The sequence below is a fragment of the Bubalus kerabau genome, chromosome 17 (genome assembly GCF_029407905.1).
Source record: "Bubalus kerabau isolate K-KA32 ecotype Philippines breed swamp buffalo chromosome 17, PCC_UOA_SB_1v2, whole genome shotgun sequence".
In the NCBI taxonomy this organism is placed as follows: Eukaryota; Metazoa; Chordata; class Mammalia; order Artiodactyla; family Bovidae; genus Bubalus; species Bubalus kerabau.
The window spans coordinates 65,525,490-65,552,851 of NC_073640.1; the positions used below are offsets into that span (position 1 = coordinate 65,525,490).

Sequence of the window (27,362 nt, forward strand, 5' to 3'; positions counted from 1 at the left end):
GAGTCTTTTCCATCTGAGCCACTTCTGTGTTTCTTTTTGGCTGGGAAGGGTCTTTGTGCTGCGGGGGCTTTCTCCATTTGCAGTGATGGGGGAGGGGGCTGCTCTCTAGCTGCAGTGCTCAGGCTGCTCTTGTTGAGGAGCATGGACCCTAGGGTCACAGGCTTCAGCTGTGACACAGGGGCTGTAGAGCACAGGCTCAGTAGTCAGGAGGATTACTTTAAAAGAAGACATTGGAGATGCAATGGATGCAGAAAGAAGTCTTCTCAGAGCCTCTCTTATCAGACTTGAAGCAGAAAGTTCTGGTAAGTACAGCTACCAGAAAGTCCCTCTCTGGGGAGAGGCGGCTCCCAAGAGGACGGTGAGTAAAACTAGGACAATAATTGTGGACATGGGGAAGGAGAGGGTGGGACGCATTGAGAGAGCAGCATGGAGACATACACGTGACCATGTGTAAAGCAGATGGCTGGTGGACATTTGCTGTATGATGCAGGGAGCTCAGACCTGATGCTATGTGACACTTAGAGGGGTGGGATGGGGTGGGAGGTGGGAGGGAGGCTCAAGAGGGAGGGCACACATGTCTACCCAGGGCTGATTCACGAGGATGTATGGCAGGAACCAACACAAAGTCATAAGGCAATTATCCTCCAATTAAAAACAGAGACATTTACATTTTAAAAAAAATTCACTCTCTCAGAGTTTTCTAGCCTGAAGAAGCTGGAAAGACCACTCACACCTGTAGAGACAAACATTATTACAAAGCGTCTCATCTCTGGTTTCTTAATGTATTTGTCTTTCCCAAAGAAACCCATTTGTTCTTCCCATAAAACCCTTTCTCCCGACACCCCTCTACTAAATTAGGTACAGAAGCCTGTAGCTTTAATCATTTAGCAAGTTATACTTTGGTTGTCTCCTGTATATAATACTTCCTCCTGGTAATTTGCCTTTTCTGTGTCTTTTTTGCAGACTTCAGTCAAAAAACCTAAGAAGATAAAGGGGGGAAGTGTTTCTGCTCCAAGAGCAGCAAAGTTTAACTGTTTCCACAATATGATGTTGCTACTGCATAAAATGTGTGGCCAGGTAAAGGAAGTAGTGGACAGAATTCAGGCATTTAACGTTGCCATAGAGACGACTATGTGCCAGGAACTAAAATAGGCATCAGAGACTAAGAAGGAAAGAACACTGCCCATTTTACAACAGGGGGCATTGGAAACAGTTTATCTGGAATACATTTCATACATCTTTTTTTTTTTTTTAATTTTTAATTGGAGGATAATTGCTTTACAATGGCTTATTCATTTGCGCCATACATTGCCATGAATCAGCCATAGGTACACGTATGTCCCCTCCCTCTTGGGCCTCCTCTCCCACCTCCCTCAACCACCCCTCTAGATTGTCACAGAGCACTGGGTCTGAGCTCCCTGGGTTATACAGCAACTTCCTATCAGCGTTCTGTTTTACACCTGGTAATGGATATGTTTCAATGCTCCTTTCTCAATTCATCCCACCCTCTCCTTCCCCCACTGTGCCCACAAGTCTGTTCTCTATGACTGTGTCTCTACTGCTGCCCTACAGATAGGTTCATCAGTACCACCATCTTTCTAGATTCCATACACATGTGTTAATGTAGGATATTTGTTCTTTTCTTTCCGACTTACTTCACTCTGTAGTAAAGGCTCTAAGTTCATCCACCTCATTAGAACTGAGTCAAATGCATTCCTTTTTATGGCTGTGGGTCATACCATTTAATTGGTATAAAAACTGAACCATTTTTCTGCCCTGGAGAGTTGTCAACATCCTGGTTTTGGCTGATTGTGTTTTCACTCAAACTGTGAATCGATCCCTTATGTTCATGATGAGCTGTAGTTGATCTAGAGGCTTGATGACTTTCTGATTCAGCTTTTCATCAGGACTGTGTTCCGGGCGGTGTTCTGTATTGCTTGTTCTAGCACACTGGGTAACACGGGATATCTGGTTGTCCTCCAGCGGTTAGGGAAGAACAGCAATCAGGTGATGTCAGCCTCTTCCATCAGAGTTTCACCCAACAGTTTCAGTCTCCATTGTTTTCCCAGTCTGTATTTCAGTAGACCTTGCAAGACAGTGAACTTGCAGAATTTTCCTAATTCTGTTCATCCTCCTCTATTTATTTTTAAATTCATTTAGCAACTTTGCAGCTCAGTTTCTTGACCTCCATCCCTCCTTCTCTCTACTGCAGTTGCTCATTCCCACAAACAATCCTCTACTTCATGATTACCAATATCTTTCATGTCCATAATCTCTGTTTCAAGCACTATATTCTTCAGTAACACCTTTTTATTTTTACTTTTCTAGTTTCACTTCCTGTCTTTAGTTCTACCCATTCATAGACCAACCATTACTTCCAACCCTCTTCCCTCACCTCTGGCAATGCAGGGTTTTTATTTTTTCAATTAAAGAACTTTTCCTCATCAACTCCACTACATAAATCTAAGAGTCTGTGACAGAAAAATAAAGTGCTTATTATACAATGTGATATATATCTCAGTAAAGCTGGGGGAAGAGATAAAAATCACCATTTCTCTTTCTCATTGCAAAATAACCCATTTTATTTATTATTATTCTCTTTTTCTTAAAATCTCTTTTATCTGATATTAATATGGCTGTGCTAGCTTTCTTGTGTTACTGACTGAACAATATATCTCTTCCTTCCCTTCTGCTTCCAACCCATCAGTTTTATCATGTAAAAATGCAATTCTTTTTTAACATTTGTTATGTATTTTTTTTTTCTTATTTTTTGGCCACACTGCACAGTTTGCAAGGTCTTAGTTTTCTGACCAGGAATTGAACCCTGGTCATGGCAGTGAAAGTGCTGAGTCCTAACTCCTGGGTCTCCAGGAAATTCTTTAAAGTGCAACTCTTTTTTTTTTTTTTTTAACATGGACTATTTTTAAAGTCTTTATTACTTCTGTTTATGTTTTGGTGTTTTGGCTGTAAGGTATGCCCATATACCTTAGTTCCACAACCAGGTATTGAAAGAGCACTCCCTGCATTAGAAGGCAAAGACTTAACTGCTGGACTGCCAGGGAAACCCCCTAAAGTACAGCTCTTGTCACAATATATGGTTACCCGTGTTTCCTTCCCATGTGACAATCTATGTGTTTTCCCTGGAAACAGGCACAAGAAGACACTGCTTATGTGCAAGTTAATATTTTATTTCTTCCTCTTGAAACAGAGGAGGACTCTTATGATCGTTGCCTCCCTGCCCCACCATGTTCTCTGCCTGCCTTTTGCCTGTGAAACACTTTAGTCAAAGAAGAAGTGAGAAATGCTGAAATTTTCAAAGGATAACAGTCTAAGGAGACTCAATAATAATAATATAGTCAAAGCACAATCAAGGATCTTTAGTCCTTTCTCAAGGGCTGTAGATAATATTCTGAGCCACATCCTGTGAGCTGTCTTATAAATACTAAAATCTCAGGTGGAGAAGTTAACTACATGATGGCCAGACTGTACTCAGGACTTGCGCTGCCACCATTCCGAGAATTGACCCCAAAGAAATGGGAACAAGTGCACCCCGGAACTAAAGATAAACTGTACCTAAAACAACCAAAGCTATGGCCAACCTAGACTGCATATTAAAAAGCAGAGACATTACTTGCCAACAAAGGTCTGTCTAGTCAGAGCTATGGTTTTCCCAATAGTCATGTATGCATGTGAAATTTGGACTATAAGGAAAGCTGAGAGCCGAAGAATTGATGCTTTTGAACTGTAGTGTTGGAGAAGATTCTTGAGAGTCCCTTAGACTGCAAGGAGATCAAACCAGTCAATCCTGAGGGAAATCAGTCCTGACTATTCATTGGAAGGACTGATGCTGAAGCTGTACCACAATACTTTGGCCACTTGATGCGAGGAACTGACTCACTGGAAAAGACCCTGATGCTGGGAAAGAGTGAAGGCAGGAGGAGAAGGGAAGGACAGAGGATGAGAGGGTTGGATGGCATCACTGACTCCATGGACATGAATTTGAGCAGGCTCCGGGAGTTGGTGATGGACAGGGAGGCCTGGCATGCTGCAGTCCATGGGGTCACAAAGAGTTGGACATGACTGAGTGACTGAACTGACTGAAAACAACCAAGATGTTGGTAGTCAGACCACTGAAGACCAATTGAAGATATAGAAATGACTGTGCTGTTTCTGCATGTAACCCCCTCCCCCAACTCTGCCTATAAATGCTCTCACACTCTGCTTGTCAGCTGGGGGAGTGGGGGAATTGGCTTTTGAACAGATGTCTGCCACCCTCCCCACCCACCCTCCCCTCCAGTTGCCAGCATCTGAACTAAAGCAAAATTTTCTTTCCACCAGCCTGGCCTGTTTACTGGCTTTTGAGCGGTGAGCAGCCAGACCCCTCCCCCCACCCCCCGCCCCCATGCATACCTTTCAGTAACAGATTTGGGTGCTCAACGTGAGGTCAGCTACTGCTTTATGACTGGCACCTGAGCTTTCATGACGCTTGACTCTTCTGGGTCTTCCAGGGGAGAACTATGTCTATGACAGTGAGTCAGCCTGCTTCTCATGGCTAGCTAGCCTGGAGTAGGGGATTTGGGAGACATTCCTAGAAGCTGCCAAAACATTTGTTTTGAGGATACTCCCTGTTTCTCTCCTGCTCGGCACTGGCTGACAACTTACGCTCTTCTTGGTGGGATGGAAACTTGCATTTGGAATAAGTGGATGAGCTCCAAGACCCGGTAAGTCCACCGGTGTGCACACACACAGCCTTCCCATTTGTGAGTGCTAGTGCTATTTGGACTTTCTTGACAGTTGCTTCTGATGTGTGTCTGATGTTGAGAACTGTTTGGGACAGGAGGTGTTATTTGGGCATTTTGCCAATTGATTCTGACATCTGAGTATGATTGCGGACTGTTTGTGTCAGGGAAGTGTTTCTTTGGGACTCCATACTGGTCACTCTCAGAGAGGGTTTATGACAGATCTGTCGTTTGGTGTGTGAGTGTATATTCCATTTGTGTGACTGGTACTCCTGTTGCCTTATGTAAAATGGGAAATTCAGATTCAATTCATTAAGAAAATTTAGCTGTGAAATTATGACTGAAAAAGAAAAATGATTTTTTTGGACAGTGTATGGCTACAGTATTCTTTAGACTCCAGAGAAAATTGGTTAAGATGAAGGTCTTGAAATTCAAAAAAACAGTTCTTTTTGCGTATGCAGTTAGTGAAAGCTAGCTTGATAAAACACTTTTTTCAGACCCTGAGGAAATAGAAAAGTGCCTAGGAGAAAATTTGAAGTTAATGCTTATCATGTCCTTGAAATACAAACACAGTCCACTTTGCTTGGATCTTCAGCCTTGGGTAAATTGTAAAACTTCAAATCAAAGAAAAAAAGGGAGAAGCCTTTAAAATTAAATGTATAATTTGGCTATTCTGGCTCTATTCCATAAACTGATTACCTACTTTTGTCTTTTTCTAAGACAAAGAGGTAAACTAAAGATGTTTGGGTTTATCATACATGCCGTACCACTGAAGAAAAATCACGCTATGAAAAAAATGTATGTTTTTTGAGGTTATGAAATATGTTCTTAAGTTGTCAATCAGAAAATGCTGGTGTAACATTTCAATCACTCGTTTCTTGGTTTTGTTAAAATTTTCAAGGGTTAAAAACTGTGATATGCAAGAATGATAAGTGAAACATTTCAGTATGTAAAGCAAGTAGGATACATGTAGACAAAGAGAAGATATAAAGAATGGAGATATTTTTGTTGAGGAAAAATGATGATAACAATTTTGTCCTATAGTTGTTTATTTCTGGATGAAGAAATGCAGGGCAAATTTGTTTGGATCTAGAAAGTGGCAAAAGGTTTGTGAAAAAGGAATTTTGAAAAAAAAATTTGTATGTTGTCAGGATTAAGATTAGAACGACTTTAATTAGGTAAATGAATTTTGTTACTAACAGTAAACTGATGCAAGACTGAAGTTGATTTTTCTCTGTTAAGAAAACAAAGTTCTTCTGGAATATTGATCTGATTTTGGTAACAGAGACTTCTAATGGGAAGTAATTGTTTTGTTTTTAATCATACTTTTGACCCCAAGATTCAGGATGGAAAAATTGTCCAGTAAAGCTGTCCAGAGTATAACTGCTCATGATGTGTAGCGCTACTGGCTTGAAGTGTACTGCTTAAAGCACATGTATGGATATGAATGATAAAGTGTATGCTGCTCATAAGTCGCTTCAGTCGTGTCCGACTCTGTGCGACCCCATAGACGGCAGCCCACCAGGCTCCCCCGTCCCTGGGATTCTCCAGGCAAGAACACTGGAGTGGGTTGCCATTTCCTTCTCCAATGCATGAAAGGGAAAAGTGAAAGTGAAGCCACTCAGTCATGCCCGATTCTTAGCGACCCCATGGACTGAAGCCTACCAGGCTCCTCCATCCATGGGATTTTCCAGGCAAGAGTACTGGAGGAAGGTGCCATTGCCTTCTCCAGATAAAATGTATAGCATTTCCCTATTAACCTCCGAGTCTGTTCATGATGTCTGATTAGTTAACTAGGCAAATATAAACATAAAAAGGAGGTCTAGCACCGAGGGATGTGGATGGACCCAGAGCAGGCAAATGAACCACTCTGGCAGCATTAGAAAAAAATATATTGATTATCATTGCTCTCCATGGAAAGAGTTAACAAATTAAAAGGTGAAAAATGAGGGAAGAAATAGTCACATTTTGAGGTATGGGGAAGTCATTCTGGCCTATACATGATTTAATTTAAACTTGAGGCTAAATGAAACAGCCTGTTTGTGGCCTCTTAAACATATATTGTATATCTGCTTTAATCATTAAGGAAAAAAATAGTACAAAGGTGGATTTTTATTATTATACTCATTGTACTATGTCTCCAGGAGTTGGTGATGGAAAGGGAATCCTGGCGTGCTGCAGTCCATGGGGTCACAAAGAGTCAGATACGACTGAGTGACTAAACTGAACTGAACTGATGGATGAGGTGGGCATCTCATGGAAAGCTGTGAAGGGTTTTTAAAATGATTTATTCTTGCTGTAGATTGATTAGGGGGATAAAATAGTTTGCAGAAGCAGGAGATGGAGTGATCATGAACGTGTTATTCCACCAAAATTCATAAAGATGGGTGGTTCTCATAGGGCAGGGAGTCAGTGAATGGTTGTGATCAGGGCAACAAGGTGAGGAAGGGGTTTTGGGAGATGATTGAGGATCTGCTGTCTTTCCAGGGACTGCAGTGCAACGTGGACACCCTCCAGGCTTTATACATTCCTCTTCTCCCACCACAAGCCTCCTACTTTACTGGCCACATGTGCCTAGAAAAGTCACCTAACCTTCCCTCTAACCCTCTAAAGGCTTGGCAAAGAAGTGGAGAAATAAGACAAAGGATGAGTCCTTACATAACCTATGTAAGATAGTGTTATTGAAATGTACATGTGGGGTGATTCGGCAGCTTGCCAGTCAAAAGCTAATAAACAAACCAGGTTGGTGGAAAGGAAAGTTGGTTTTATTTCAAAAGCCAGCAACTGGGGACAGGGGGAGGGTGGCATATATCTGTCCAAAGGCCAACTCTGCGTCTGCCCTGACAAGCAGTGTTGAGGGCATTTACAGACAGAGTTGTGGGGGGTTCCATGCAGAAAGAGCACAATCATCTCTAACAGTCATCTTTAAATAGGTGATCACTGGTCTGAATAGCATCATCTTGGTTGTTTTCAGTTCAGTTCAGTCGCCCAGTCGTGTCCGACTCTTTGCGACCCCATGAATCGCAGCACGCCAGGCCTCCCTGTCCATCACCAACTCCTGGAGTTCACTCAGACTCACGTCCATCGAGTCAGTGATGCCATCCAGCCATCTCATTCTCTGTCATCCCTTTCTCCTCCTGCCCCCAATCCCTCCCAGCATCAGAGTCTTTTCCAATGAGTCAACTCTTTGCATGAGGTGGCCAAAGTACTGGAGTTTCACCCTCAGCGTCAGTCCTTCTAATGAACACCCAGGACTGGTCTCCTTTAGGATGGACTGGTTGGATCTCCTTGCAGTCCAAGGGACTCTCAAGAGTCTTCTCCGGCACCACAGTTCAAAGGCATCAATTCTTTGGCACTCAGCTTTCTTCACAGTCCAACTCTCACATCTATACCAGACCACTGGAAAAACCATAGCCTTGACTAGATGGACCTTTGTTGGCAAAGAAATGTCTCTGCTTTTTAATATGCTGTCTAGGTTGGTCATAACTTTCCTTCCAAGGAGTAAGCATCTTTTAATTTCATGGCTACAGTCACCATCTGCCATGATTTTGGAATTCAAGAAAATAAAGTCTGTCACTATTTCCATTGTTTCACCATCTATTTGCCATGAAGTGATGAGACCAGAAGGAAAGTTATGACCAATCTAGATAGCATATTCAAAAGCAGAGACATTACTTTGCCAACAAAGGCCCGTTTAGTCAAGGCTATGGTTTTTCCAGTGGTCATGTATGGATGTGAGAGTTGGACTGTGAAGAAAGCTGAGCGCCGAAGAATTGATGCTTTTGAACTGTGGTGTTGGAGAAGACTCTTGAGAGTCCCTTGGACTGCAAGGAGATCCAACCAGTCCATTCTGAAGGAGATCAGCCTTGGGATTTCTTTGGAAGGAATGATGGTAAAGCTGAAACTCCAGTACTTTGGCCACCTCATGCGAAGAGTTGACTCATTGGCAAAGACTCTGATGCTGGGAGGGATTGGGGGCAGGAGGAGAAGGGGACGACAGAGGATGAGATGGCTGGATGGCATCATCAACTCGATGGATGTGAGTCTGAGTGAACTCTGGGAGTTGGTGATGGACAGGGAGGCCTGGCGTGCTGCAATTCATGGGATCACAAAGAGTTGGACAAGACTGAGCAAGCGACTGAACTGAACTGATGAGACCAGATGCCATGACCTTAGTTTTCTGAATGCTGAGTTTCAAGACAACTTTTTCACTCTCTTCTTTCACTTTCATCAAGAGACTCTTTAGTTCCTCTTCACTTTCTGCCATATGGGTGGTATCATCAGCATATCTGAGGTTATTGATATTTCTCCTGGCAATCTTGATTTCAGCTTCTGCTTCACCCTGCCCATTTCACGTGATGTACTCTGCATATAAGTTAAATAAGCAGGGTGACAATATACAGCCTTGACACACTCCTTTCCCAATTTGGGACCAGTCTGTTGTTCCATGTCTGGTTCTAACTGTTGCTTCTTGACGTGCATACAGATTTTTCAGGAGGCAGGTCAAGTGGTCTGGTATTTCCATCTCTTTAAGAATTTTCCAATTTGTTGTGATTTACAGTCAAAGTCTTTGGCATGGTCCATAAAGCAGAAATAGATGTTTTTCTGGAACTCTCTGGCTTTTTTTTGATCATCTGACAGATGTTGGCAATTTGATCTCTGGTTTCTCTGCCTTTTCTAAATCCAGCTTGAATATCTGGAATTTCACAGTTCACATATTATTGAAGCCTGGCATGGAGAATTTTGAGCATTACTTTGTAGCATGTGGGATGAGTGCAGTTGTGCAGTAGTTTGAACATTCTTTGGCATTGTCTTTCTTTGGGGTTGGAATGAAAACTGACCTTTTCCAGTCCTGTGGCCACTGCTGAGTTTTCCAAATTTGCTAGCATATTGAGTGCAGCACTTTCACAGCATCATCTTTTAGGATTTGAAATAGCTCCACTGGAATTCCATCACCTCCACTAGCTTTGTTTGCAAGTGATGCTTCCTAAGGCCCACTTGACTTCACACTCCAGGATGTCTGGCTGTAGGTGAGTGATCACAGCATCATAGTTATATGGGTCATTAAGATCTCTTTTGTATAGTTCTTCTGTGTATTCTTGTCACCTCTTCTTAATATCTTCTGCTTCTGTTAGGTCCATACCATTTCTGTCCTTTATTGTGCCCATCTTTGCATGAAATGTTCCCTTGGTATCTCTAATTTTCTTGAAGAGATCACTAGTCTTTCCCATTGTATTGTTTTCCTCTATTTCTTTACACTGATCACTGAGGAAGGCTTTCTTAAGATTCCTTGCTATTCTTTGGAGCTCTGCATTCAGATGTTTATATCTTTCCTTTCCTCCTTTGCCTTTCCCTTCCCTTCTTTTCTCAGCTATTTGTAAAACCTCCTCAGACAACCATTTTGCCTTTTTGCTTTTCTTTTTATTGGGGATGGTCTTGATCACTGCCTCCTGTACAATGCCTGTGGTATTTGCTTGCAGTGTCCCTCCCTCCCCACAACACAACTGAACAAGTGAGCCTAATTAAGTAGTCACCTTCATCCCCTTGTGTGAGGGCAGAAATTAGACACTGAAGAGACTTGCAAACAGAGGAAGCCAAAATAAACAAAGAAGGGGGGGACCACTCTGGAAGTGACAGGTGCAGCAGATTAAAACCCCGTATTTATGTATTTATTTATTTTAAATTTATTTATTTTAATTGGAGGCTAATTATAATATTGTAGTGGTTTTGCCATACATTGACATGAATCAGCTATGGATATACACGTGTTCCCCATCCTGAACCCCCCTCCCACCTCCCTCCACATCCCATCCCTCAGGGTCATCCCAGTGCACCAGCCCTGAGCACCCTGTCTCATGCATCAAACCTTGACTGGTGATCTGTTTCAATATGATAATATACATGTTTCAATGCTGTTCTCTCAAATCATCCCACCCTCGCCTTCTCCCACAGTCTGAAAGACAGTTCTTTTACATCTGTGTCTCTTTTGCTGTCTCACATATAGGGTCATTATTACCATCTTTCTAGATTCCATATATATGTGTTAGTATACTGCATTGGTGTTTTCCTTTCTGACTTACTTCACTCTGTATAATAGGCTCCAGATTCATCCACCCCATTAGAACTGATTCAAATGCATTCTTTTTAATGGCTGAATAATATTCCATTGTGTATATGTACCACAGCTTTCTAATGCATTCATCTGCTGATGGACATCTAGGTTGCTTCCATGTCCTGGCTATTGTAAACAGTGCTGCGATGAACATTGGGGTACACATGTCTCTTTCAATTCTGGTTTCCTCGGTGTGTATGCCCAGCAGTGGGATTGCTGGGTCATATGGCAATTTTCAGAGAAGGCAGTGGCAACCCAGTCCTGTAATCTTGCCTGGAAAATCCCATGGACGTGGACAGAGGAGTCTGGTAGGCTGTCATCCATGGGGTCGTGAAGAGTTGGACACGACTGAGTGATTTCACTTTCACTTTTCACTTTCATGTATTGGAAAAGGAAATGGCAACCCACTCCAGTATTCTTGCCTGGAGAATCCCAGGGACGGGGGATCCTGGTGGGCTGCCGTCTATGGAGTCGCTCAGAGTCGGACACGACTGAAGTGACTTAGCAGCAGCAGCAGCAGCATGGCAGTTCTATTTCCAATTTTTAAAGGAATCTCCACACTGTTCTCTATAGTGGCTGTACTAGTTTGCATTCCCACCAACAGTGTAAGAGGGTTCCCTTTTCTCCTCACGCTCTCCACCATTTATTGTTTGTAGACTTTTTGATAGCAACCATTCTGACCGGCATGAGATGGTACCTCATTGTGGTTTTGATTTGCATTTCTCTGATAATGAGTGGTGTTGAACATCTTTGCATGTATTTGTTAGCCATCTGTATGTCTTCTTTGGAGAAATGTCTGTTTAGTTCTTTGGCCCATTTTTTGATTGGGTTGTTTAATTTTCTGGAATTGAGCTGCAGGAGTTGCTTGTATATTTTTTAGATTAATTCTTTGTCAGTTGCTTTGCTTGCTATTCTTTTCTCCCATTCTGAAGGCTGTCTTTTCACCTTGCTTATAGTTTCCCTCATTGTGCAAAAGCTTTTAAGTTTAATTAGGTCCCATTTGTTTATTTTTGCTTTTATTTCCATTACTCTGGGAAGTGGGCCATAGAGGATTCTGCTGTGATTTATGTCAGAGAGTGTTTTGCCTATGTTTTCCTCTAGGAGTTTTATAATTTCTGGTCTTATGTTTAGATCTTTAATCCATTTAGAGTTTATTTTTGTGTTTGGTGTAGAAAGTGTTCTAGTTTCATTCTTTTACAACTGGTTGACCAGTTTTCCCAGCACCACTTGTTAAAGAGATTGTCTTTTCTCCGTTGTATATTCTTGCCTCCTTTGTTGAAGATAAGGTGTCTATAGGTGCATGGATTTATCTCTGGGCTTTCTATTTTGTTCCATTGATCTATATTTCTGTCTTTGTGCCAGTACCATACTGTCTTGATGACTGTAGCTTTGTAGTAGAGCCTGAATTCAGGCAGGTTGATTCCTCCAGTTCCATTCTTCTTTCTCAAGATTGCTTTGGCTATTTGAGGTTTTGTGTATTTCCATACAAATTGTGAAATTATTTGTCCTAGTTCTCTGAAAAATACCATTGTAAGCTTGATAGGGATTGCATTGAATCTATAGATTGCTTTGGGTAGTATACTCATTTTCACTATATTGATTCTTCCGATCCATGAACATGGTATATTTCTCCACCTATTTGTGTCATCTTTGATTTCTTTCATCAGTGTTTTATAGTTTTCTAAATATAGGTCTTTTGTTTCTTTATGTAGATTTATTCCTAAGTATTTTATTCTTTTCATTGCAATGGTGAATAGAATTGCTTCCTTAATTTCTCTTTCTGTTTTCTCATTGTTAGTGTATAGGAATGTGTCAGGAAGCATTTAACAGGAGGCTTCCTGTGTGCTGTTTTGGATCTTTCAGGAATCCTCTGTTCCTTATTAATTCCCGAATATTCAGGAATTAAGAGGAGAGGCAAGCCTCTCCTGGGCTGAGCAATCCAGGCATTTCCTTAGTTAGTTTTTTAATATGGTGATAAGTACCCTCTTCCTTCTTATGAACCATATGGTAAAAGTGATTGTTTACAACTCTCTCTCTCTTTTTAATATGGATGGCCTATGTTTTGTAAGTCTGGAATTTTAATCTTTATCTTTGCTGAGAATAGCTACAGTATATATGCCAACACCATGTTGATTAAAACACCTTTGCTCCATCAGAGCTTTGGTCCCTGTCTCTCTCTCTCTCTCTCTCTCTCTGACTAATTCTTTTGGAGTGCAGAGACCTGTCATGCTCATTCTCCTGCCCAGGCTTCACCCCCTAAATAGGGCACCAGGTGCCTTCGTGAGCGACACAAGCCCTGTGTCAAAGGGCTTTATTGATTTTCTGCATAAACCAAGGAAATATCAGCCTCTTTCTCTCTCTTTTTTTACTTTCTTATTGTCGACTCCGGACCACCAGGTTCTGGTCCATTAAAGGACCTCAACAGGAATGCAAGGGATTTCTGTGTGTTAATTTTATATCCTCCAACTTTACTATATTCATTGTTTAGCTCTAGTAATTTTCTGTTGGAGTCTTTAGGGTTTTCTATGTACAGGATTACGTCATCTGCAAACAGTGAGAGTTTTACTTCTTTTCCAATCTGGATTCCTTTTATTTCTTTTTCTTCTCTAAGTGCTGTGGCTACAACTTCCAAAACTATGTTGAAGAGTAGTGGTGAGAGTGGGCACCCTTGTCTTGTTCCTGACTTTAGGGGAAATGCTTTCAATTTTTCTCCATTGAGGATAATGTTTGCTGTGGGTTTATCATATATGGCTTTTATTATGTTGAGGTATGTTCCTTCTATGCCTGCTTTCTGGAGGGTTTTTATCATAATTGGATGTTGAATTTTGTCAAAGGCTTTCTCTGCATAAAGGACAGAAATGGTATGGACCTAACAGAAGCAGAAGACATTAAGAAGAGGTGGCAAGAATACACAGAAAAACCGTACAAAAAAGATCTTCACAACCCAGATAATCACAATGGTGTGATCACTGACCTAAAGCCAGACATCCTGGAATGTGAAGTCAAGTGGGCCTTAGAAAGCATCACTACGAACAAAGCTAGTGGAGGTGATGGAATTCCAGTGGAGCTATTCCAAATCCTGAAAAATGATTCTGTGAAAGTGCTGCACTCAATATGCCAGCACATTTTGAAAACTCAGCAGTGGCCACAGGACTGGAAAAGGTCAGTTTTCATTCCAATCCCAAAGAAAGGCAATGCCAAAGAATGCTCAAACTACCGCACAATTGCACTCATCTCACACACCAGTAAAGTAATGCTTAAAATTCTTGAAGCCAGGCTTCAGCAATATGTGAACCATGAACTTCCTGATGTTCAAGCTGGTTTTAGAAAAGGCAGAGGAACCAGAGATCAAATTGCCAACATCCGCTGGATCATGGAAAAAGCAAGAGAGTTCCAGAAAAAATATCTATTTCTGCTTTATTGACTATGCCAAAGCCTTTGAGTATGTGGATCACAATAAACTGTGGAAAATTCTGAAAGAGATGGGAATACCAGACCACCTGATCTGCCTCTTGAGAAATTTGTATGCAGGTCAGGAAGCAACAGTTAGAACTGGACATGGAACAATAGACTGGTTCCAAATAGGAAAAGGAGTTCATCAAGGCTGTATATTGTCACCCTGTTTATTTAACTTATATGCAGAGTACATCATGAGAAATGCTGGACTGGAAGAAGCACATTTTGTCATTGCCTTTCTTTGGGATTGGAATGAAAACTGACGTTTTCCAGTCCTGTGGCCACTGCTGAGTTTTCCAAATGTGCTGGCATATTGACTGCAGCACTTTCACAGCATCATCTTTCAGGATTTGGAATCAAGATTGCCAGGAGAAATATCAATAACCTCAGATATGCAGATGACACCACCCTTATGGCAGAAAGTGAAGAGGAACTCAAAAGCCTCTTGATGAAGGTGAATGTGGAGAGTGAAAAAGTTGGCTTAAAGCTGAACATTCAGAAAACAAAGATCATGGCATCCGGTTCCACCATTTCATGGGAAATAGATGGGGAAACAGTGGAAAGAGTGTCAGACTTTATTTTTCTGGGCTCCAAAATCACTGTAGATGGTGACTGCAGCCATGAAATTAAAAGATGCTTACTCCTTGGAAGGAAAGTTATGACCAACCTAGATAGCATATTCAAAAACAGAGACATTACTTTGCCAACAAAGGTCCGTCTAGTCAAGGCTATGGTTTTTCCTGCAGTCATGTATGGATGTGAGAGTTGGACTGTGAAGAAGGCTGAGCGCCGAAGAATTGATGCTTTTGAACTGTGGTGTTGAAGAAGACTCTTGAGAGTCCCTTGGACTGCAAGGAGATCCAACCAGTCCATTCTGAAGGAGAACAGCCCTGGGATTTCTTTGGAAGAAATGATGCTAAAGCTGAAACTCCAGTACTTTGGCCACCTCATGCGAAGAGCTGACTCATTGGAAAAGACTCTGATGCTGGGAGGGATTGGGGGCAGGAGGAGAAGGGGACGACAGAGGATGAGATGGCTGGATGGCATCACTGACTCAATGGACGTGGGTCTGGGTGAACTCTGTGAGTTGGTGAAGGACAGGGAGGCCTGACATGCTGCAATTGATGGGGTCACAAATAGTCGGACATGACTGAGCGACTGATCTGATCTGATCTGATCTGATTGAGAGAATCATATGGTTTTTATCTTTCAATTTGTTAATGTGCTGTATCACATTAATTAATTTGTGAATATTGAAGAATTCTTGCATCCCTGGGATAAAGCCCACTTGGTCATGATGTATGATCTTTTTAATATGTTGTTGGATTCTGTTTGCTGAATTTTGTTAAGGATTTTTGCATCTATGTTCATCAGTGATATTGGTCTGTAGTTTTCTTTTTTTGAAGCATCTTTGTCTGAAAACCCCACATTTAATACTGGAGGCTGTGCATTTGGGTGGCACCTATAGACCCCTCAGTCATGTCCGACTCTTTGCAACCCCATGGACTGTATAGTCCATGGCATTCTCCAGGTCAGAATACTTGAACGGGTAGCCTTTCCCTTCTCCAGGGAATCTTCTCAACCCAGGGATCAAACCCAGGTTTCCCACACTGCAGGCAGATTCTTTACCAGCTGAGCCAAGAGGGAAGAAATATTAATAACCTCAGATATGCAGATGGTACCACCCTTATGGCAGAAAGTGAAGAGGAACCTAAAGAACCTCTTGATGAAAGTGAAAGAGGAGAGTGAGAAAGTTGGCTTAAAACTCAGTATTCAGAAAACTAAGATCATGGCATCTGGTCTCATCACTTCATGGCAAATAGATGGGGAAACAGTGGAAAGAGTGGTTGACTTTATTTTTGGGGGCTCCAAAATCACTGCAGATGTTGACTGCAGCCATGAAATTAAAAGATGCTTGCTCCTTGGAAGAAAAGTCATGACCAACCTAGACAGCATATTAAAAATCAGAGACATTACTTTGCAAGCAAAGGTCTGTCTAGTCAAAGCTGTGGCTTTTCCAGCAGTCTGGTATGGATGTGAGATTTGGGCTATAAAGAAAGCTGAGTGCCAAAGAATTGACGGTTTTGAACTGTGGTGTTGGAGAAGACTCTTGAGAGTCCCTTGGACTGCAAGGAGATCAAACCAGTTCATCATAAAGGAAATCAGTCCTGAATATTCATTGGAAGGACAGATGTTGAAGCTGAAACTCCAATACTTTAGCCACCTCATGCGAAGAGCTCACTCGTTGGAAAAGACCCTGATGCTGGGAATGATTGAAGGGAGGAGGAGAAGGGGACAACAGAGGATGAGATGGTTGGATGGCATCACCGACTCAATGGACATGAGTTTGAGTATAATCCAGGAGTTGGTGATGGACAGGGAGGCCTGGCATGCTGCAGTCCATGGGGTCACAAAGTGTCGGACATGACTGAGTGACTGAATTGGACTGAACTATAGACCCCACAAGAGACTGACCCAGACTTGCCTGTGAAAGTCCAGGAGTCTCATGTGGAGGCATGGGTCGACAGTGGCCCATTGCAGGATCACGGGCACTGAATACCACAGTTTGTGCACAAGACCTTTTGAAGGAGGTCACCATTATCTTCATTACCCAGGCCATAGTCTCAGGCCAAACAACAGGGAAGGGAACACATACCCGCCCATAAACAGAAAATTGGATTAAAGATTTACTGAGCATGGCCCCCCTCAGAACAAGGCCTAGTTTCCCCCATAGTCAATCTCTTTCATCAGGAAGCTTCCATAAGCTTCTTATCCTTATCCATCAGAGGGCAGACAGAATGAAAACCACAATCACAGAAACTAATCAAATTGATCACATGGACCACAGCCTTGTCTAACTCAATGAAACTATGAACCATGCCATGTAGGACCAACCAGGATGGATGGGTCATGGTGGAGAGTTCTGACAAAATGTGGTCCACTGGACAAGGAATGGCAAACTACTCCAGTACTTTTGCCTTGAGATCCCCATGAAGAGTATGAAAAGGCAAAAAGATATGACCTCATCCATCACTTCATAATTTTCATATGAAAGTAAGGCCAGATCAGGGAATAAGTTTCATCTCACAGAGTCCCTTCATCACCTTCTCTTCACTCCCTCTTCTCTCTCCTTGCCCCAATTTCCCTCTGCATTTCTTTTCTCCTGCAACACGATCTAGGCCTCACCATTGATAAATGAGACATGGCTTTAAAGACTCATTTTGTATTGCAAGTGGTTTAACAAAATGTTTCCTCTGCAAATCAAATACTGTGGTCTCCCTTTGATAATTTCTGGTAAATGAAAGTTTCCTCATCTTGGGTCATGTAAAATATTATGTGTAGGTGCGATTCTTTCATTATATGGCTCCTCAAATGTAACTGAGCACTTACTGTGTTCCAGACCATACTTTAGCTACTGGGAAGCAAAAGCGGGGGTCAAGTGTTATGGTCTGAAGTTCTCCCCACTTTTGAATTCATAGGTTGAAGTCTTAACCCCTACAACCTCGGATTGTGACTGTATGTGGTGGTAGGGACTTAACGAAGGAATGAAGGGACTTCCCTGGTGGTCCAGTGGTTAAGTATCCACCTTCCAATGCAGAGGATGTGAGTTCGATCTTTTGTTCAGACTAAGTCCAAATGGCAACTACTGAGCCCAAGCACAGCAACTAAGACCCGACGCAGCCAATAAATAAATGTGAGACTTAAATGAAGAAAGGGTTTCCCTGGTGGCTCAGCAGACAAATAACCTGCTTGCAATGAGAGATACCTGGGTTCGATTCCTGGGTTGGGAAGATCCCTTGGAGAAGAGAATAGCAACCCATTTCAGTATTCTTCCCTAGAGAATCCCATGGACAGAGGAGCTTGGCAGGGTACAGTCTACGGAGTTGCAAAGAGTCGGACATGACTGAGCGACTAACACTTCACACTTCAAATGAAGAAAATTATCTTAAAACGAGGTAATTAAAGTTAAATGAGGTCATAAGAGTGAGCCCTAAAGAAATAAAACTAATGTTCTTATACCAAGAGGATATTAGAATGCAGAGAACATACACAGAGACCGAGGGGTGAGAGATTTAGCAAATAATATTACAAGACAGCCAGATACACTGAATTTAGGTAAAGAATGAACACATATATTTTAATACATATATTATATACACATATCTTATGCATATTAATTATACTTATTTTAATATGTATACATACACAGGTGCAGGCATATATAATTTTACTATGCTTCACAGATACTGCATTTTTTTGCAAATTGAAGGTTCATGGCAACCCTGAGTTGTCAGATAATGGTTAGAATTTCTTAGCAATAAAGTATTTTAAAATTAAGGTATGTACTTTTGGGGGGGGGGGGGCGGGGGCATACTGCATGGCTTGTAGGATCTTAGTTCCCCAACCAGGGATCAAACCTGTATCCCTTGCTTTGGAAGGCAGATTCTTAACCACTGGACCGCCAGGGAAGACTTTTGTCTTTTCAGTCTCAATTGCTACCTTTTAATCCCAACCAACTATTTATCAACTAGCCATTACTTCCCACCCACTTCTTCCACCACTGGAAATGCAGGGTTTGTTTTTTTTTTTTTAAGAACTTTTCCTCATCAACTCTATTGCATAACTCTAAGAGTCTCCTACAGAAAAGAAAAGAAAAAAGACCATTTATACCATGTTACACTACACCTTAATAAAGCTAGGGGAAAAGATACAAATGATCATTTCTCTTTCGCATTACGAAGTGATCCACTTTATTATTATTCTCATTTCATCAAAGTCCATTTTTATAGTAAATAGCTAACCTAGCTTTCTCATATTGCTGTTGGCACAATGTATACACTCCTTTCCTTTTATTTCTGACACATTTGCATCCTCATATTTAAAGTGCAATTCTTTAAAAAAATTTTTTTTTTCATTTATTTCTATTTGGCTGTGGCAGGTCTTCTTTGCTGTGCAGGCTTTTCTCTAGTTGTGGTGAGCAGGAGTTACTCTTTAGCTGCAGTGTGTAGGCTTCTCATTGCAGTGCCTTTCCTTGCGGTTCCCAGGCTCTAGAGCACAGGCTCAGTAGTTGGTGCACCAGCTTAGTTGCTCCATGGCATGTGGGCTCTTCCTGGATCAGGGATTGGACCCATGTCTCCTGAATTGGCAGGTGGACTCTTTACCACTGAGCCCCCAAGGGAAGCCCCAAGGTTTTGCCTTTCGCTATTGTGGACTCATTGTTGTTTACTCACTAAGTCGTGTTTGACTCTTCTGTGACCCCATGGACTGTAGCCCACCAGGCTCCTCTGTCCATGTGATTTCCCAGGCAAGAATACTGCAGTGAGTTGCCATTCCCTCCTCCATAAAGTGCAACTCATGACACAATACACTGATTGAGTTTCTTTCCTATGTGAGTTTCTTTCCTCTTGCTGGAAATAGGCACAAGGAGGGGATTTTTATGTGCTAATTGATATTTTATTTCTTCCTCCAGTTCCTGCTTACATTCTTGTACATTGTTTTGTGAACTTTTATCTTGTTGTATGCTTATGAAACATGGACTTTTCTGTGTGTATATTTTTAATTTATACAACTTTAAAGTCATTTTATCTTCTGTCAGTGAATACACAGCTATAAGTGCATGCTGTGTTCATACTCTATTGAGGCTCACAGTGTCCCATGAACCAGCAGACCCTCAAGTGCATGGAGGGATTCCATACAGCAGCTGTTTCCTGTGGTTAAGATGACTCAGGACCAGGGATGTTTTTGTGAAGAGTTTGGGAGGTGGAGGCTGGTGGTTATTGCTCATTGTTTTACTCCAGGCTGTGTCGGATCCCATATCCAAAGTATATAACAGATCCTAGTAGGGAAATGAGACAGCGAGAAGGGAAAGTAGGTGCTCTTCTCACTTACAAATGTCCAGTTGTTGTTTAGTCACTAAGTCATAAAGGGCCTCCTATTATGGCATCTGACACAGTTTGGGGATGAAGTAAAAGGAAGTGGTTCAGTCACCCAAGAGGCCTCTTTAGCCCAGAAGGCAACTTACCAATGGCATTCCAGACTCCACATTGGGCCCATGTTGCAGGGGTTATCTGCATCATCAAGTAAACATTCGCAAAGATGCTGACCAGTGGGAGGACAGGCAGAGCAGGGGCCTGTGGGCAGAGTCAGTTCATCCCTGAACACAGCCCAGACGTCTGAAAGGGAGACCCTACCCCATGTAGGCAAGAACACTAGTCCTCAGCCTGTGTGTTAAGTCCCTACTGAGACTGGATTTTTAAACACTGAGTGTGGATCAGGGACAAGTCCACTGGTTGTAGCAACTCCCTTCAATTCCTTGTCCAGTGAAGGACTTTTAGACCTCAAAGCATGCAGACTTTATTCACTCAGGTGGATATTTTCAGTACGTAAGATCACCTACCTTGAAGTGAAGAAAAGAGGGGTTTTGGGGCTGCCTCCAGATGATGACCGTGACCCCAATGATGAGCAGCAGCAGCAGCACAGCCACTGTTGTGAGCACGGGGTCTCCAGAGAACACCTGGCTGGGCCAGTGGGCTGGTCAGCAGGGGAACTGCAAGGGTCAAGATGGAGGAGAACAGGCTGGACCCAGAAGACAAAGATGTCAGGACCTTGGGCCACACCCCTCCCCAGGCTGCCCACATCAGGAATGGCTATCACATTTCCAAGATTCCTCCTCAGCTGACAAAGACACAGAATTCCACCCTATCCTGTCAGTTTTAGAATGCAACCAAAGAGAAATCCCACTGCTCACTGAGCAGTAAGGCACATCCACAGACAATCTGGCCAGATTTCTGGGTGGGGGTGGTGCTGGTAGGGAACCACAGAGTCTTTAGGATGTTTGAGGTTCCTGCTTCAGGTACAGAGTTCAGAGGATGTTCTTCAGCGTTAGGCTCCATCTCAATTTCGTCCTCTGCATTCTCATTCAGGTCTGGCTGGTACCTGGATAGAGGTATTAAGGCAATAATAACAGCAGTCCCTACTAATCCAACATCAGACAGTCTATTTGTCTCTTTCCTGCCTTACGAAGAATAGGACATATAGAAGGCAGCATGAAACCAGAAGAGGATTACCTCTCTATCCACCCCCAGGGGTCCAACACCCCCAGCCAAGGTAGAGGGGACTCTCACCTGAGGACAAGCACAGAAAAAGTTGAAAGGGTGTAAGCAAGCATGATCCCAGGTAACATGAGTTCCATAATATCACCAAGGTCCAAGAGTAACACCATGATGGCTAGAATGAGGGCAGGAGCAAGGTAGAGAAAGGGATGAGAAACCACCAGAAAAATCAAGTTAAGGAAATTGACTGGAGAAAGAGTGGGTTTTGTTTATTCACCTGCAAAACTTCCAGAAGACATGATGGCCCTGACGGGGGTGCCTGTGCGGGTATGAATCTGGGCAAGGCCCCGGAAAAGGAGCCCATCCTTAGCCATTGCGCAGGTGAACTGAGATATGAAAAATAAGCTAAACAGAAGGCTGAAAAAGAAAATAGAAACACGTGTGGGGACGTGGAGAAGAAGGATAGACTAGGGCATCTCCTCTCTTGTCTACATGGGGTAAGGTGTCTTGCTCTCTTGTCTGTCAATCTCAAGGGCTGGAATACCTGAAAACCAGACAATAGACAGGGAGAAAACCATGACACTGACCTGTATAAAAAAGAACACAGGAAAAGAACAGCCATGATGTAGCTGGCAGGAGCCCACCCGATTTGGAGAAAGACCTCCGGTAAAGGATTGAAATGATGAATCTTGTAGTAGGGCACCATGAGGCTGAGTGCTGCTGAGACTCCAAAATATGTCAAAAAGCCGACAGAAATGGAGATCATCATGCTCAAGGGGATGGAATGCTGAGGATTTCGGGCTTCTCTCCCTGCAGGGTGGGTAGAAGTCTTGAGTGAGGAACACACACTGGTGTGAAAGGAAAAAAAAAAAATAAATCCCCTTTCCTCTTGCATCTTCCAAAACAGGCTAACCATCTACCAACCCCTGTGCCAAAGGGCAGTTGAAACTGTGCCCAAGCCCCCGATGGGACACATAATGACCATGTTACCTGTAGCGACCACGGCTTCAACAGCAAAACATGGGTAGAAACATAAAGCTGCTCCTCGGAGAATCCCATCAAAGCCAAAGGGCACAAACCCTCCAGAACCGAGAGGGCCTAAGCTATGGTGAGAGAAGGAATGAGGAAGAACATGGGTGGGGTGTGCTCAGCCATCTCTAATGGATTCCTCCCTTCATACCACAAGTCCTGGGCTCCAGCACCCCCATCATCTGATCATGTGGCTTCACCAGCCCAGATCTCTCTAGTCCCTATCATATTCCCAGCTCTGCACTGCCCCCTCCCCCACTTCAAAAGCATTACTCTGGCCAAGGGTCATAGCCTCCTAACCTATAGATATCACTGGATCCAGATGTGTTCAGTCTATAGTCCTGTTCTGTGAGCTTCCAGTTGTGCAGGTCTCCCTTAATAAAGCCAGAGATGATCGTGAAGATTGGAACAAAAAATTTGATGCCTGTGAACACTTTGATAATCAGGGGTGATGTATGAGGTCCCAGAAGCGTTACTCCTATGGGAAAAAAAGGAATATGAAACACTAAAAAAAAAAAAATCTATATATAGAGATAGTAGACAATGGTTGCTAGAAGTGGATAATTGGCAGACTGCGGCGAGGTGGTGGACGGATAGTGACTGCTCAGTGGGTACAGGAAGCAGTCTTTCTTTTGAGGAGATGAACATGTTTGGAAGTAGATGGAGGCGATGGTTGCACAACATGGTGAATGTACTAAGAGCCACTGAATTGTACACTTTCAGATGGTTGATTTCTTATCTCACAATACATGTCTATGAAATCATCAGGTTGTATACCTTAAACTTATACAGTGCTGTATGTCATATAGATCTGAATAAAGCTGGGAGAGAATAATAAAATTTTTAATTTTATGCTATGAGAATTTCTTTTAAATTGAAAAAAAAAATTACTTTTGGTCTCAATGCAGAGGAAGAAACTTGTTGGTCTAAGCAAAAGATTCTGAGCAGGGGTGATTTTGTTCCCCAAGCAGTTGGCTCTGTCTGGAGACTTTCTGCTTGTCACAGCTTTTTGGGGGGATGGGCATCACTGGTATCTAGTGAGTAAAGGCCAGGGATGCTACTGCACACCTGAAAATGGTTTCTTAAAAACCGTACAATGCACAGGACAGCGCCCCCCGCCACCCCACACCAAGAATGATCCAGCCCAAATTGTCAATGGTGCCAAGGATAAAAAAAAACAGTGTATGTCCTCCCCTCCTGGCACCTTTGTTTCTAGTCCTAACCCCCCTCATTCTGCCACCCAAGCCTTTCCCTCCCCAGCTCCTGCTCCACACCCCACTCTTCTCATACTGTCTCTGTCCCCTTCTCACCAATCATCACCAGCAACAGGGCCAGAGCGACAAAGTCTGGGAAAGTGGCCAGGAAAGAGGGCATATATGGAGAGAAAGTCTCCTCTAATGCCTGAGAGATGTGGTTTCCAATTAGGCTGTCAAAGGTAATGCTCCACACTTTGGACAAACTGGCAGTGGCTGCAGAGGCAGAAGGAATATTCACTAACAAACATAAATTGATTCTGGACTATGTGTCGTGGGATGTATTAAAAAAAAGAAAGACAAAGTACCTAATCTCAAAGAGCTTCTCTTCTTGGGGTGGGAAAAGCAGAACCCAGATAACTCACAAAATAGGTCACTATTTGATATAATTGGGAGATCAATGTTATGCAAGAAAAGAACACAGGACAGTGGGACCAGGGAGGCTGGGAGATGAGGGTGGAAATTTTATATCTAGTGGTAAAGGAAAATCCCACGAAGACAACAGCTGAGCAGAGACTTCAATATGGTGAAGGGATGAGCCTGTGGGACATGCAACCCACTCCCTACAGTTTCCTGTCCTTTGAATTCTTGGTATATCATTTAAGGAAAACAGGATAGAGCTGAGTAGAATGAAGTGGAATTTTCCTGCCACTATTATCCACCTCACCCACTAGGTAGATAACAAAGTGCTTATGAATGAGAGAAGACCCCAATCCTCCTCTCTCCTAGTTTCCTGATCTTAAGTCCCAGGGCTTCCTCCCCATCCCCCCCCACCCCACCCCCCCACCCCCCTGCCCCATCACCTCACCAATGAGTAAGGTCAGGATGAGGTTCCAGCCAGTGATAAATGCACACAGTTGTCCCATGGTGACATAGCTGTAGAGATACACAGAACCAGAGCATGGTACCCTGGCCCATAACTCAGTGTAGCAGAGAGCACACATCACACAAGGCAGGGCGGCCACCAAGAAGGAGATGGCAATCGCTGGTCCAGTTATGTATTTGGTCACTATACCAGCCACGATGTATATGCCAGCTCCCAGGGTGTTGGCCACACCCAAGATCACCATCTGCAGGGTGTTCAAATGAGCCACAGGACTCTCAGTCTCCTCTCTGGGCTCCAGCCGCCGCCTGCGGACCAGTTTCTGACAAAGTTGGTGAACATACTGATGCAGCATCCTAAATGGAGTTGAGGAGCCTACAGTCTGCTGAGAATGCAAGACACAAGGTCATTAAGAATGTCCATCCTAAACAAGGTCCTACTGTGTAGCCCAGGAAACTCTTTTTGATATCCTGTGATAAAGCATAATGGAAAAGAATATGAAAAATAATGTATATATATGTATCACTGAATCACTTTGATGTACAGTATAAATTAATACAACACTGTAAACAGCTTTACTTCAATTAAAAAAAAAAAGGTTCCATCTGCCCTTGACCCTGGGAGTCCAATTCCATGGAGCAATGGAGTGATGTGGAGCAGGTGGTAAAAGGATGCACTGGGCAAGTTCTCTGTCTCTGAGCTTTTGTTTCTTAAACATAAATACATCTTTTAATATGATTCAAAATTACTGGAAGGGTTGCTTGAAGAGAAGTGAGATAAAGTGGATTATCTCTGCCCAAATGTGCCTCTTTGGCGGGTAGACTGTTTTGAGTTGAAGGCCGTTAAGACCCAGCAGACTCAGGAGAATCTCCTTGTCTCTCCCTTCAGTTCAGTTCAGTTCAATTCAGTTGCTCGGTTGTGTCCGATTCTTTGTGACCCCAGGGACTGCAGCACACTGGGCTTCCCTGTCCACCACCAACTCCTGGAGCTTACTCAAACTCATGTCCATTGAGTCGGTGATGCCATCTAACCATCTCATCCTCTGTCATCTCCTTCTCCTCCTGCCTTAAATCTTTCCCAGCATCAGGGTCTTTTCCAATGAGTCAGTTCTTCGCATCAGGTGGCCAAAGTATTGGAGTTTCAGCTTCAGCATCTGTCCTTTCAATGAATATTTAGGACTGATTTCCTTTAGGATGGACTGGTTTGATCTCCTTGCAGTCCAAGGGACTCTCAAGAGTCTTCTTCAACACCATAGTTCAAAAGCATCAGTTCTTCGGTGCTCAGCTTTCTTTATAGTCCAACTCTCACATCCATACATGACTACTGGAAAAACCATAGCTTTGACTAGACAGACCTTTGTTGGCAAAGTAATGTCTCTGCTTTTTAATACACTGCCTAGGTTTGTCACAGTTTTTCTTCCAAGGAGCAAGCATCATTTAATTTCATGGTTGTATCAACCACCTGCAGTGATTTTGGAGCCCCCCAAAATAAAGTCTGTCACTGTTTCCACTGTTTCCCCATCTATTTGCCATGAAGTGATAGGATCAGGTGCCATGAATGTTTGAGTTTTAAGGCAGATTTTTCATTCTCCTCTTTCACCTTCATCAAGAGGCTCTTTAGTTTCTCTTTGCTTTCTGCCATAAAGGTGGTGTCATCTGCATATCTGAGGTTATTAATACTTCTTCCCTCAATCTTTATTCCAGCTTGTGCTTCATCCAGCCCAGCATTTTGCATGATGTACTCTGCATATAAGCTAAATAAGCAGGGTGACAATATACAGCCTTGACGTACTCCTTTCCCAATTTGTCTCTCCCTTAACTCTCAAAATAATTAGATTAGTGGACCTATGGCAGGAAAATAGGTATTACCAGAGAGAACTTATAACCTCAGAAAGACTTCCCTGCCTGGAGTGGCAAACATTTTTTCACCAAGCACTTGCTCTTCCCATCACCCTATGGGTGTCCTCCCTTTTGAAGCCCCAGATCCTTACCTCATTCTGTTAAACTAATGGTACATATGAGCCTCCACTGACTGACTCTCTTGAGCCTCAGGTTTTTATAGGGCTCTCAAAACACAACTAATTAAGTTTATTAATTTGTCTCATGTCAGCTTAATTACTAAACCAGCCAAAAAACCTAGAAAGAAAGGTTTCCTGCTTCTTGAGAAGCCAAAGATTCAAATACAGTGTTGACACGCAGTAGGTAATTAACTGATTTAAGTTGAGTGGATAAGACGGGCTTCCCAGGTGGTTCAGTGGTAAAGATTCCGCCTGCCAATGCAGGAGACACAGGAGACATAGGTTCACCCTGCATTGGGAAGATGCCCTGAGGAAGAAATAGCAACATACTCCAGCATTCTTTTCCTGGAAAGTTCCATGGACAGAGGAGCCTGGTGGGCTACCGTCCATGAGGTCACAAAGAGTCAGACATGACTGAGTGACTGAGCATGCATGAATGAATGAACAGATGAGAATATATTTTTTTAATTGAAATCAACCAGCTCTGCTGGTTCAAATCCAGCTTTGGAACATATTAATTTTTCTGAGTTTTCACAAACTACCTAACATCTTTGCCCTCCTGTCCTGTATAACACAGGGAAAATTGCTATCATCATTATTCCCTTCCCTCTTTGATATGTGTGAAATGACTCTTTTAGGAGCTTGGTAATCAAAGAGCTCAGACTCCATACATTTCTTCAGCAAGGATCCTGAAACCTAATAGCTTTCTGCTTCATTGCTTGCAGAGTGACATGAAATAGGAACTCTGCCTTGGGGCAGAAGAATATGGAATTTGTAGGAGGGACAGACTCTAGCCCAGCTCAGTCAAAGCATCAAACCAGAGAGGTCTCGCAACCACCTGGAGGGAGGGGGCACTAACCTTCATTCTGAATCAGAAATGA

At 42.8% G+C, this 27,362-nt stretch overlaps 1 protein-coding gene across 1 annotated transcript; it reads right to left on the reverse strand.

Moving 5' to 3' along the window:
* Nucleotides 1-20,096: 20,096 nt before the first annotated feature.
* Nucleotides 20,097-24,819, reverse strand: LOC129632113 (cationic amino acid transporter 3-like). Its single transcript, XM_055553537.1, has 11 exons — nt 24,450-24,819; nt 23,699-23,857; nt 22,689-22,866; nt 22,350-22,462; nt 21,947-22,169; nt 21,637-21,776; nt 21,432-21,534; nt 21,056-21,243; nt 20,705-20,838; nt 20,330-20,438; nt 20,097-20,143 (listed from the first exon to the last, which is right to left on the reverse strand). Exons 1-11 carry the CDS (start codon nt 24,817-24,819, stop codon nt 20,097-20,099), a joined length of 1,764 nt encoding a protein of 587 aa, XP_055409512.1.
* Nucleotides 24,820-27,362: the final 2,543 nt, after the last annotated feature.

Coding starts and splice junctions, on each gene's coding strand:
- LOC129632113 (XM_055553537.1), bottom strand. CDS start 24,819: ATGCTGCATCAGTATGTTCACCAACTTTGTCAGAAACTGGTCCGCAGG. Junction 23,858..24,449: donor CATCCTGACCTTACTCATTG/GTGAGGTGATGG, acceptor CTGCCTCTGCAG/CCACTGCCAGTTTGTCCAAA. Junction 20,144..20,329: donor TGGAGTCTGGAATGCCATTG/GTAAGTTGCCTT, acceptor TTTCCCTACTAG/GATCTGTTATATACTTTGGA.